The 12,569-nt window shown below is 57.9% G+C and overlaps 2 protein-coding genes across 2 annotated transcripts in view; one reads left to right on the plus strand and one right to left on the minus strand.

The window, feature by feature from the left end:
• The first annotated feature begins 305 nt into the window (after nucleotides 1-305).
• Nucleotides 306-9,800, plus strand: MFAP2 (microfibril associated protein 2). Its single transcript, XM_054222401.1, is given in 14 exon segments — nucleotides 306-555; nucleotides 1,691-1,783; nucleotides 1,941-1,996; nucleotides 5,902-5,990; nucleotides 7,061-7,086; nucleotides 7,089-7,152; nucleotides 8,356-8,382; nucleotides 8,482-8,568; nucleotides 8,792-8,833; nucleotides 9,088-9,134; nucleotides 9,136-9,176; nucleotides 9,319-9,392; nucleotides 9,696-9,757; nucleotides 9,759-9,800. Coding segments are annotated over 14 exon segments (822 nt in total). The 5' UTR covers nucleotides 306-483.
• A 141-nt stretch (nucleotides 9,801-9,941) lies between these two features.
• CROCC (ciliary rootlet coiled-coil, rootletin) overlaps nucleotides 9,942-12,569 on the minus strand; it is a 32,653-nt gene continuing 30,025 nt past the window's right edge. The window contains exon 27 of the mRNA XM_054222684.1: nucleotides 9,942-9,961. Coding sequence (XP_054078659.1) covers nucleotides 9,942-9,961 — 20 coding nt within the window. The remainder of the gene's footprint in view (nucleotides 9,962-12,569) is intronic.

A 12,569-nucleotide genomic window follows, 5' to 3' on the forward strand; every position in this document is an offset into this window, starting at 1 on the left:
AACCAAACCCCAAACACACACACAACCCTCCCAGATTTTTTCCCTTGGACTTGGCGATTTTCAAAACAAAAGGCACCCGGGGATCGGGGAGGGGGGATCCCCCTTTACACCTTTTTCTTCCACCCACCCCCGGGGTGTTTTGTTTGGCTGGTTTTTGCAGGGTGTTCCTGGCCTCGGCGGTGGGGGGGGGGGGCGGTTTGTAAAGTCCCACTTAATTATTAACAGGCGGCTCCTGCCCTGGGCTAGTGATTACCAGGGCCCGGGGGGGGGGCAAGGGCCACGCTGGGTTTTCGGGGCAGGCGGAAGCTTGGTGGGAGCTTTGGAATCGTCTGGATGGTTTCATCCATCCTTCAGGCTGGAAAACCAGGCTTCGTAGGAGACGGGAACACCTTAAACCTCCCCCCTGCTTCTCCTCCTAGCCTGAAACGCTGTTTTCTCCTCATTTTTTTTTTTTAGAGCGGTCGGACCCTCTTGGCTGCGGAAATGTTTGCGCCTCGGCACAACTGGTCGTGGGGTTGGTGTAATGGGTGCGGTGGGTGCAATCCTGCCCCACAGGTGAAGAATCTCTGCCGTCTCCTCCCAGTTTGCTCATCCCCATCCCCGTTTCTCATCCCCATCCCCGTTTCTCATCCCCATCCCAGTTTCTCATCCCCGTCCCAGTTTTTCATCCCTGTCCCCGTTTCTCATCCCCATCCCCGTTTCTCATCCCCATCCCCGTTTCTCATTGCCGTTTCTCATCCCCATCCCAGTTTCTCATCCCCATCCCTGTTTCTTATCCCCATCCCTATTTCTAATCCCCATCCCAGCTTCCATCCGCGTCCTTGTTTCTCATCCCCATTTCTCATCCCCATCCCTATTTCTCATCCCCATCCCTGTTTCTCATCCCTGTTTCTCATCCCCATCCCCATGCACGCTGCTGCCTGTCTCCGCAGACCTTCTCCCTCCATCCCAGCCCCTCCAGCACCCTCCGTTTGGATCGGAACGTGCCGAAAATTTCCGTGTTTTTATCCCCCGGCGCCAGGCTGGGTGTCACCGCCGGGCTGCGGGGTTTATCTGGGAGCATCCCCAGCCTCGCCGGGATGCAGCCGGCATCCCGCATCCTCCGGAAAGCCGCCAGCGAGCCGGGGGGAAAGAGGGCCCCACGGTCAGCACCGCCGCCACGCAGGGGCTGCCGCCATCCTCACCCTGGCTGGGGAAAAAGGGGATTTTTTAAATTTTTTCCCCCTCCATCCTGGGATAAAGCTTTCAATCTACCGCAGGGTTGCAGTATCCTTGCCGTTGGGGGGGTGGGGGGGTGGGGAATGGAGCACCGATGCCGGGATTGGAGTCGGGAGAGGTGGTTGGGATCCTGGGATCTCACATTTTGGGGGGGGTTTATCCGAGATGGCGGAGCCATTCCCCGACCTGATCCTTCCATCTCACCCTCCAGCAGCACAAAACCCAGCTCACAGGGCGCCGGCGTGCTCGGCGCTGCACGACACCCTCCTCCCGCCTTGCTTTTCCAATTCACTTTAAAATTCATCCAGCTGGAAAAAGAAACAAAACAACAAAAAAACCCACCAAAAAAAAAAAAAAAAAACCCAAAAACCAAAAAAAAAACAAAAAAACAACCTAGATCTGACAACCATCGCATCGATAAGCGCGTATTGCTATATATATATTTTTTTTTTAATTATTATTCCCCCCCCAGCAAGCAGCAGTTGGGGAGGAGGAGGAGGAGGAGGAGGAGGAAGGGGCCGGCTCAGGTGTGGCATTAGGACCCAGCGGAGCCCCCATGTTGGAGGTAGGAGGTTTTTTTTTTTTTTTCGGGTTTTTTTTTTTTTTTGGTGTGTTTTTTGGTGGGGTTTTTTTTTTTTTTTTCTGTGTTGTGGGTTTTTTTTTTTTCTCTCTTTTTTTTTTTTTTTTTTTTTTTAAACTCCTTTCGGAGTTTTTGGAAGCAGAGAGAAGAGAACAAGGCGGTGGGCAAGGGCAGAACCGGCACAAACACCCAGAGCGGGTAAGGACCAGGCGAAAGACACCCCCACCACCACCACCCCCCCATCCCACCCCATCCCATCCCACCCCCTGCATCCTGCAGGGATGCTGGGGACACCCCCCACCCCCTACCCCCCCTAATTTTGGGGGGTATTTTAAAAACTCCACGGGTCGGGGCAGGCGAACGCGCAAAAGCCGTTTTCAACTTTTTAAGCTCCGGAAAAAAAGAAAAACCCCAAAACCCGCTTGATTTTTGGGGGGGGGGGGTGCCGAAGGGGGTGGAAGGGCTTGGGGGTGGGGGGGGGCAATCTTTGCAGCCTGACAACTCTCGTAGTAGATTTTTTTAACCGCTTCTAAAAAAAAAAAAAAAAAAAAGGGCTAAAAATACCCCCACGTCCCAAGGAAGCCGTGTGTTTTAATTTTTTTTTTTTTATTTTTCCATCCTGGAAAGAGATTGTAGAAAAGGGATATTTTAATAGATCTCTTGATTTTGCCCACACCCCCTTCTTGTTGGGGGAGGGGGGGGGGAGACGGGAAAATGCGATATGTGTGAAAACGGGGGGCGGGGGGGGAGGAGGGTTGGGGTTCTTTTTTGGGGTTTTTTTTTTTTTTTTTTGTTAACCTTTGGTCGGGGGCCAAAAAAACTTCGAATCCTTTCATATTCCCTTTGTTCTCCCACTCTCTGGCAACTGGAGAGCTTAAAAAAAAAAAAAAAAAAAAAAAAAAAAAAAAAGGAGGAAAAGAAAGGAAAAAAGGGGAAGAAAAAAAAAAGCGGGGGGAGGAGGGGGGGGGGAAAGGCGGAGTGGGGGGGGGGGGGGAAGGTGGGGTTTAGCAGAATGAAAGGGAGAGACTGTGGTGTTCTTTCTTCGGGGTTGATTGTTCCCAGATGTGCAGTTGCAAAAACATCTGGCGCGGTTGGAGTCGCCGGACCCCTGCGCGGAGGGGAGAGGAGCTTGGGAAGGGGGGACACACACACACCCCCCCCTCGGGTGTCATACCCCCAACCCGCCCCCCCACCCCCCCCACCCCCCCAAGAGCTTCCCACCGGGTGGCTTTGGTGGTAGGAGAAGGTGTGGGTGGGGGGAAGGAGGAGGAGGAGGAGGAGGAGGATGGAGGTGGCCTCGTCCCCTCCATGGTTGAAGGAAGACGTCGCGGTGACCCTCGGCGTCGCTCCCGGCCGGGTTCGGAGGTGACGGCGGGGCGCTTCGGTGTCCTCCGTCGGCAGGAGAAGACGGCGGCATCGCCGTTGGGGGAAGACGTGACCCAACTGTCCCCGTTCCCCGGCCAAACCCCGCGAGCTTGGGCCAAGATCTCCGAGTTTGGAGGAAATTCAGGGGGAATTAGACCTCGAGAGAAACCTTGGGCGCTTTGGGACAAAAAGGGGCTGGCAGGGCCGGTTGATCCCGAGCCGTGTGGCCGTGTCCTTGGGATCGCTGGAGCAATGGGAGGACGGCACGTGATGCCTCCAGAGATGGGTGTCCATCTGGCCCCAAGCTGTCCTGGGTGGGATACGAGCGCCGGGTCAGGGTGATCTGGGGCCACAGGACGTCAGCGTCGGCATCCCATGGGATCTGGCCATCTGGAGAAGCGGCAAAGGTCAGGATGGGCATCTCCAGTCCCTTTTTGCCACCTCGAGGTAGCCCCAAGCCCCACCGGTGCCCTGTAGTAGCCTTGTCTTGGCCAGGCCCCAGCTGCTCTCCCAAACCCAAGGTCTGCCGGCAGCGCTAGGGCTGGATACAGCCTCCCAGACGCCGGCCAAGGGCCCAACAAACCCAGAGCTGTGCGTTGATCTCACTCATCCCCGCACAATCCCCTTTATCCCAGGACACGCTTCACCTCGGTTAAACCCGGGTCTGGGGCTTCCCTTGTCATGGGAAGCAGATGGGGCTTGTAGGGGACCAGGTCCCACCAAGGTGCAGCTGTGGGTGGGGGATAGAGCACTGCTGGGCGCTTCGTTTGGGACTACCAAAGTCTGACCATCAGCTGAGCTTGGTTATCCCAGCCCAGCTCAGGTAGGGACCGACCTTCTGGTTTTCCCAAAGCTGGGAAGGGTCTGGAAATCAGTTGTCAACGTCTCCAGTACCTACAAGCCTGGGGATGGGGGAGGATGCCTAGAAGATGCAACTACGGTGGTGGTGCAAGGACACGATTGCTAGAAGATGCAACACTTTGGTCATCTTGAGGACGCGGTGGCTAGAAGGTGCTGGGCTTTGGTGCTGGTGAGGACGTGGTGGCTAGAAGGTGCTGGGCTTTGGTGCTGGTGCAGGACACGGTGGCTAGAAGGTGCTGGGCTTTGGTGATGGTGAGGACACGGTGGCTAGAAGGTGCTGGGCTTTGGTGCTGGTGAGGACATGGTGGCTAGAAGGTGCTGGGGCTTTGGTGCTGGTGCAGGACACGGTGGCTAGAAGGTGCTACACTACGGTGCTGGTGCAGGATGTGGTCACCGGAAGGTGTTATGCTTCAGTGATTGTGCAGGACAAGGTCCCTAGAAGATGCTACGCTTTGGTGCTGGTGAGGACGTGGTGGCTAGAAGGTGCAACACTATGTTGATGATTGCAGGATGTGGTGGCTGGAAGGTGCAACGCTGTGGTGCTGGTGCAGGACATGGGCTCCAGAAGGTGCTGTACTCTGTTGATGATGCAGGACGTGGTGGCTAGAAGGTGCTCTGCTTTGGTGCTGGTGAGGACAAACGGTCCCCTAGAAGATGCCATGCTCTGGTGAAGGTGCAGTCAGGCCCGTTGACCCCACCTTCCCCAGCGTGGCCTTAAACCTGACGGGGGACCGTGCTGTGCTGGGACTGGAGCCGCCTTCCCGCCCCAGGGTGCTGCACCCCGGGAGCCGGGATGGGTGCTTGGGGTGCCTCCTGGCACGGGGGGGGGCTGATACTTCAGCCCAAACCACCTAGCAGGAGCGAGATACCAATGGGTCCGGCTTCTCTCCACCCGTGCCTCAGTTTCCCCGCTCCGGCAGCAGAGCCGGGGTTGCCGGGAGGGATTCCCCATCCCGGTGAGCCGGGGAAAGCCGACGTCTCTTATCCCTGCCAGCCAAATGGTTGGGTTGGAAGGAGCTTTTGGGGGGGGGGAGAATTCATCTTTCCCCCACCCCTCACACAACCGATTCCCCCCGCCGGGAGCTGGCTTGGGACGAGGGGGAAGGGCAGCCGGGGTCCCTGCCAGCCCGCGCTGGGGAAGGGGGCCCGGCTGCGGCCCTTGGCTCGTCTTCCCCGTCGGGAAAGCAGACGCTCGACATGCAAATCCCCCGCTTGGAAAACGCCGGGGAGCCGCCAACGCCTGAGGCTGCCAAACCCCAGCGCGGGAATTTTCTTGAAAGAGAGATTATTTTTTTTTTTTTAATTATTTTTTTATTATTTTTTTTTTTATTTTTTCCCCTCCCCAAATTTCAACATCCCCTTAGATTTGGGGGATGCCGGAGTACGCGCAGCCTCCCCCCGGCGGCGCGGACCCCCCGAAATAAAGCCCGTTGCCGAGGAGCGGGGCTGAAAAACCTCAGGAAAAGAGCCCCGAATCTTCGGCCTCGTGGGTCCGTTATCCCCGGGGTGAGGGGGGGGGGGGGGCGTCCAGATGTGCCCCCTCATGGCGGTGATTCAGACATTCCCGGCATTTTCTCACCCCCCCGGCGTTTGTCCCCTTGCAATTCTCTCCCGGGAGCCAGCGGTCGGGAAGCTCAGCCTGGCATTTTTGGGGGAGGTTTCTTTATTTTTTTAGGGTTTGTGGTTTTGGGGTTTTTTTTTTATATATATATATTTTTTTTTTTTTTTTGAGCCAGCTCCCGGGGGCTGAGAGGTGCGCGGCATCACTGGGCGGGGGGGGCAGAGAGGAAGCAAGGGGTTTGGGGCGTCCATGTCCCGTCCCCCCCCACCCACCCCCCCCCCCACTGACCCCTTCCGTTTCCCTCTGCCCCATCCAGACTCCTCCGGCTGCATCCCGGCCCGCGCTGCTCCTCCATCGCTGCCGTCAGGATGAGAGCGGTGGGGCTCTTCTTGCTGTGTCTGCCAGGTGAGTGTCCCCTCCCCGGGGGGTCCCCAAGGCGAGGTGACACCGCAGGAGCCGGCCAGCCCCCCCTCAATGACGCTTGGGTTGCCTGCACCCTTTGGGGCAAACATCACCTTATTGCCTGTTATACCCCAAAATTAACCCAAAAAACCAGCTCGTATATGGGTTGAGACTGGCTCCCAAGTCCCTCCTGCTCTGGGGACATCGAAGGGTGGCACCACGGAGGGGGGGGACTGGGGGGGGGGGGGGGGTTGGCAAAGGCGGGATGGAAAGGAGGAGGGAGGCGACGGGGAGCCTGGAGCCAGGAAAACTTTGGGCGAAACCAGTTGGGCGGCACAAAGGCTGGCGAGCAGCTGGGAAAGATTAAGGAAGGGGAAGGGGGGGCAGGCGTGGGGGGGGGGTGGGCAGCGGGCGGAAAAGATAAATCCCATCCCAGCATCATTCCCGGAGGTGTCTGGCTCGTGGATGACGCCTCTTGTGAGGAGGCGGAGGGATGCGGGGGGCTGGATGGACCACGGAGCATCACGGTGTTGTCCCCCGCAGTATCCCGGGGGATGGGGCGGGGGGGGTGTGTGACCTGTTTCTCCCCGCCCCCCCTCCCCCCCCCCCGAAGCATCCTGCCGGTGTGATCGCGACAGTTCGTGGAAACCCCGTTTCCCCCCCCCCCCCGCCCCGGGATCGGCGGCGGGATCAGCTCCCAGGGGTTCTCAAGGGATGCGGGGGGGCGTCCTGGGTCCCCGGGGGTGTCGGAGCATCGCCGGATGCTGGCCCCTTCCCCGGGGGGGGGTAGGGGGGTGGGGGGTAGGGGGTCGTGGGTACCCGGGTGCTGCCAGACATCGGGATCGCCCCGGGATCATCCCCGCCAGCACCCGGATAACGTAGGAACGCCGGGATGGTGCTGGTCCATGAGCATCCCACTTTCCCTCTCCCTCTTCCCCCGGGGACAGCCACTGGGGCGGGGAATATTTTGGGGGACGAGGGGGAAGGCGGAGCAGGGAACCCCGAATTCCCGAGCTGGGGGTGGCCGTTGCCCCTCCTGGTGATGCTTTTCCACCCCCGGCTTTGTTTTCCAGCAGCGCTCCTGGTCCAGGGACAGTACAGCAGGTTTTGAAGGCATCACCCTACCCCGAGCCGGTACAATATTCCCAGTACGACCAGCAATCAGGTAAGAGCCCCCCTGAACTGGGAGAGGTTTTCTTTCCTCTCTTTCCCCCTCTTTTTTCCCCCTCTTTTTCCCCCTCTTTTTCCCTTTCTTTTTTCCCTTTCTTTTTCCCTTTCTTTTTTCCCTTTTCCCCTTTTCCCCTTTCTTTCCCCCTTTCTTTCCCCCTTTCTTCCCCCTTTCTTTCCCCCTTTCTTTCCCCCTTTCTTTCCCCCTTTCTTTTTCCCTTTTCCCCTTTCTTTTCCCCTTTCTTTTTGCCTTTTTCCCCCTTTCTTTCCCCCCCTTTCTTTTCCCCTTTCTTTTGCCTTTTCCCCCTTTTTCCCCTTTCTCCCTTTCTTTTCCCCTTTCTTTTCCCCTTTCTTTTGCCTTTCCCCCTTTCTTTCCCCCTTTCTTTCCCCCCTTTCTTTCCCCCTTTCTTTCCCCCTTTCTTTTTCCTTTTCCCCTTTCTTTCCCCCCTTCCTTTCACCTTTTCCCCCTTTCTTTTGCCTTTCCCCCTTTCTTTCCCCCTTTCTTTTCCCCTTTCTTTTTCCTTTTCCCCTTTCTTTTCCCCTTTCTTTTGCCTTTTCCCCCTTTCTTTCCCCCCTTTCTTTTCCCCTTTCTTTTGCCTTTTCCCCTTTCCCCCTTTCTTTCCCCCTTTCTTTCCCCCTTTCTTTCCCCCTTTCCTTTCGCCTTTTCCCCTTTCTTTCCCCCTTTCTTTTTTTTTTTTTTTTTTTGTTTTGTCCGGGCAAATCCACCTCAGCCTGATGCCTCCTTCTTCTCCCACCTTCTTCCCCCCCCTCCATCCCTTTTCTCCCGCTCCTTAAATTCCCGACCTCCCCCCCCCTCCTCCCCGACCCCCGACCCCTTCCCGCCTCCCCCCTCGGACACATCCCTCTCCTTTCCCCTTCCTCGCGCCGCCACTTAGTTATTAAGCCTTTATTAAGCTTTTTTTTTAATTAAAAACAAACAAAAAAAAAACACAAACAAAAAAACCCCCAAAACACCCCAAAACCCAGGTGGGATGTTGCCTAGGTTCGTTCCTGGGGGTGGCGGGAGGGTGTTTTTTCCCATCACTCAGCTGCAAAAATTTGGGAAGCTCGTGGGAAAGCCTGCCCCGATGGCGGGTGGGGGGGGGGGGGGCGGGGGGGGGGGGGGATGGTGTTCCCTCCCCGTACAGTTAAACCCGCTCCGTCCTCAGCCTCCGCTCTTCTTTTCTGTTTTCTTCCCCAGAAATTCAGGATTACTACGATTATCACGGTAAGTGGTTCCCCCCCCGCTCCACGGGATGCCGGGGTGGGGGGGCAGGTTTTTTTTAGGGGGGGGGGGTGGTGCCCACACTGTCTCTTCTCCCTGCAGATGTGACCCCCCGTGCCCCCGAGGAGCAGTTTCGGTACCAGTCCCAGCAGCAATCCCAGCACGAAATCGTGCCGGCTCCGACCCCAGGTGGGGTGACAGCCACTGTGTGGTCCCCCCCCCGCTCCTCACACCCTTATCCCTCCCCTGCACCCTTATCCCAGTGGTGCCCCCCCCCCCACCCCGCCCCCGCCGGAGCAGCTTCCCGGGTGCCGTAAGGATGCTCCAGCCCTAAAACCCAGGCAAAAAGGCTGCAAGATGCTTTTGCTCCAGCCCTAAATTTACTCTCTCCCCCCCCTCACTCCCCCAACAGCCGCCGCCCCCGAGACCGAGCCCACGGAGCCAGGACCCCTCGGTGAGTGTTTTGCCCCCCCCCCTGCCACCGACTCCGTGGGGAGGTTTCCATCCTCTGGGGTGGCGGGGGGGGGATGTGAAGGTGGGAGGAAAGCATCCAGGGGGTGCTGAGCCCATCCCCGGGGCGTCCCCTATGGGTTTCCCGGATTCCCCCTCATGGATTTCTCAGACTTCCCCCATGGATTTCCCAGATTATGCCCCCCCACCACGGATTTTTTTCCAGACAGCCCCCCCCCCCGCTTTTTCTCCCCGCAGACTGCCGGGAGGAGCAGTACCCCTGCACCAGGCTCTACTCCGTGCACCAAGCCCTGCAAGCAGTGCCTGAACGAGATCTGCTTCTACAGGCGAGCAGGGAGGGGGGGGAAACTTCCTTGACACACACAGTCCCCCCCCCCCCATATTGTGAGGATCCCCTCTGCTTTTGCGCTAAACCCCCCCATCTTTTTTTTTTTTTTTTTTTTTTTTTTTAATCCCCCCCCAATCCAGCCTCCGCCGGGTTTACGTGATCAACAAGGAGATCTGCGTCCGCACCGTGTGTGCCCACGAAGAGCTGCTGAGAGGTAAATGGGGGGGCGTGGGGGGGGGGGGGGGAACCCCCAAATTGGGGTTAGTCACTTCCTTTTTCCCATAGTGGGGGGGGGGGGGGGGGGGAAGTGGGGGGGGGAAAACAGCAACCAACTAAAGTTGGGCCGGGCATCGCTCCGCCACCAGTGGACTAAACCGGGATCCCATTTTGGGGGGGGGGGATACTGAGGACCCCCTTGCAGCATCACCCTGGGGGGGGGGGGTGCCTTGCTGCTTCTCCTCCTTGTTTTTCCTGCATCCAGGATTATTCCTTTCCCGTTCTTCCTCCCTCCCCGCAGCCGATCTCTGCCGTGACAAGTTTTCCAAGTGCGGGGTGATGGCCACCAGCGGGCTCTGCCAAAACCGTGGTCGCGTCCTGCGCCCGCAGCTGCGGAGGATGCTGAGCCCCAGGGGGGGGGACAACAACCGCCCCACCCCCCCCCCCCCAACTCTTCCCCCCCCCCCCTCCCCTGCGCCGGCCGCATCCGGCATCCCGACCCCTTCCCATCCTCCTCTTCCCGGGCTCCCCATCCCGCTCCGGATCTTCACCGTGGTGCTAAAGAAACTGTGCATGAAAGAGCATAAAAAACCAAAAAAGTCCTTTTTTTTTTTTTTTTTTTTCCCCCTCCTTTCTGTGCACATAATAATTAAAAAAAAAAAAAAAATAAGGGGGAGGGAGGAGGGTTTATTATTTTTATTACTTTCCTTATTATATTGTAAAGGGGGAGCGGTGCGAGCCCCCGCCGCCCCCGTTTTCTACGTAGAGTATCCAAGAGATAAAGCGTAAGGGTCATTGCGGCTCCTGACTCGTTTTTTTTTTGGGGGTGGGGGGGGCGCAGATTTTCTAATTTTCGTGGGGGGGAGGGGGAGTGTTCTAATAGTTTTGGGGGGGGTTCCAATAAATTGAGCGATTCCCGGCCATCCGGTGCGGCAGGGAGGGCTGCGGGCAATGATTTTTGGGGTGCTTTAGGGCGTTTGGGAGACGCGAAATGATTTTGGGTGGTGGTTGCGGGGAGGGGGGTAAATAGCACAGCTTGGCGGGGGCTTAATTTGGGGGGGGGGGGGCGGGTCTTACAGAAAACAAGTGCGGTACATAGGTGTTTGGGGGGATTTTCTGAGTCTCTTCTAGAAAATAACGGGAGGTTTGGGGGTTGATTTTGGGGCGCTGCCCGGTTTCCCTATAGACGAGGACGAAGGGTGGGGGCCTGCGGTGTTTAGGGATGGGGCAACCTGGGCCACCACCCTCACAGCCAAGAATTTCTTCCAATATCTCGTCTGAATCTCCCCTCTTTTGGCTTAAAACCTTTTCCCCTCGTCCCGTGGCTCCCCTCCCTGCTCCAGAGTCCCTCCCCAGCTTTCCTGGAGCCCCTTTAGGGACTGGAAGGGGCTGGAAGGTCTCCCCGGAGCCTTCTCTTCTCCAGGCTGAACCCCCCCCAGCTCTCCCAGCCTGTCCCCACAGCAGAGGGGCTTCCAGCCCTCCCAGCATCTCCGGGGCCTGCTCCGGCCCCCGCTCTGACAGCTCCGTGCCCTCCTTGTGCTTGATGCTGAGGGGACCTGGAACCCCTCTCTGATGGAGAAAGGCTGAGGGATTTGGGTCTCTTCAGTCTGGAAAAAAGACGGCTGAGGGGGGGACCTTATCAACGCTGATAAATACTGAAAGGGGGGGTGTCAGGAGGATGGGGCCAGGCTCTTCTCAGTGGTGCCCAGGGACAGGACAAGGGGTAACGGGCACAAACGTGACCATGGGAAGTTGCATCTCAACACGAGGAGGAACTTCTTTGCTGTGAGGGTGGCAGAGCCCTGGCACAGGCTGCCCAGAGAGGTGGGGGAGTCTCCGTCTCTGGAGACATTCCAACCCCACCTGGAGGCGTTCCTGTGCCACCTGCTCTGGGTGACCCTGCTCTGGCAGGGGGTGGGACGGGGTGATCTCCAGAGGGCCCTTCCAACCCCGGCCAGTCTGGGATTCTGTGTGATCCCCATCCCCTTCCCCATGCCCATCCCCATCCCCTTCCCCTTCAATTCCCCTCCCCGTCCCATCCCCTTCCCTTTCCCCATCCCATTCCATCTTCATCCCTATCCCACTCCCCATCCCTGTCCCCTTCCCCATTCCCATCCCATCCCCTTTTCCAACCCCTTCCATTCCCCTCCCCCTCCCATTCCATTCCCATCCCCTTCCCTACTCCATTCCATCCCCATCCCACCCCTTTCCATTCCCCTCCCCATCCCCATCCTTATCCCATCCCCTTCCCCATCCCATTCCATCTTCATCCCTCTCCCCTTCCCCAGCCCCTTCCATTCCCCTCCCCCCTCCCCATCCCATTCCATCCCCATCCCATTCCATCCCCACCCCTTCCCATCCCCTTCCTGATCCCCATGCCCTTCCCCATGCCGTCCCCATCCCATTCCCACCCCCTTCAGTTCCCCTCCCCATCCCATCCCCACCCCCTTCAGTTCCCCTCCCCATCCCATCCCCTTCCCTTTCCCCATCCATTCCATCTTCATCCTATCCTCTTTCCCATCCCTATCCATCCCCCTCCCCATCCCCTTCCATCCCCTCTCCCCATCCATTCCTATCCCCTTCCCTTTCCCCATCCCATTCCATCTTCATCCCCTTCATCCCTATCTCCCTCCCGATCCCCTTTCCCATCCCCTTCCCAACCCCTTCCCTTCCCCACCCCTCCATCCCCCTCCCCATCCCCTTCCCCCTCCGCATCCCATTCCATCTTCATTCCTATCCCCTTCCCCATTCCCATCCCATTCCCTTCTCCAACCCTTCCCATCCCCATCCCATTCCCCTTCCCTATCCCATTCCATCCCCATCCCATCCTCATCCCCATCCCCTTCCTATCCCATGCCAGCCCCATCCCACTCCATCCCCATCCCATCGCCACTTGTGGCCTTGGGGACACAAGGGATTCATCCTTCCCTGGGGGCTCAAACCCCCCCCCCCCCCCCCAAAAAAAAAGCTTAAAACAAAGAGCGGGGGGGGGGCAGCTCTCCCCCAAAGCGGCAGCGGGACTAATAATTATTATAATTATTATTTATTTATTAGTATAATTTAGGGGACCTGGATCAATCCTGGTGTCCCGTTGGCATCTCCAAAAATACGCCCCCCCGCCCCCAGCGAAATAAAACCCTCGGGGGGGGCGGGGGGGGGCTGCCAGTTTGGGTTT

This window comes from Rissa tridactyla, chromosome 16, assembly GCF_028500815.1.
Source record: "Rissa tridactyla isolate bRisTri1 chromosome 16, bRisTri1.patW.cur.20221130, whole genome shotgun sequence".
Lineage (NCBI taxonomy): Eukaryota > Metazoa > Chordata > Aves > Charadriiformes > Laridae > Rissa > Rissa tridactyla.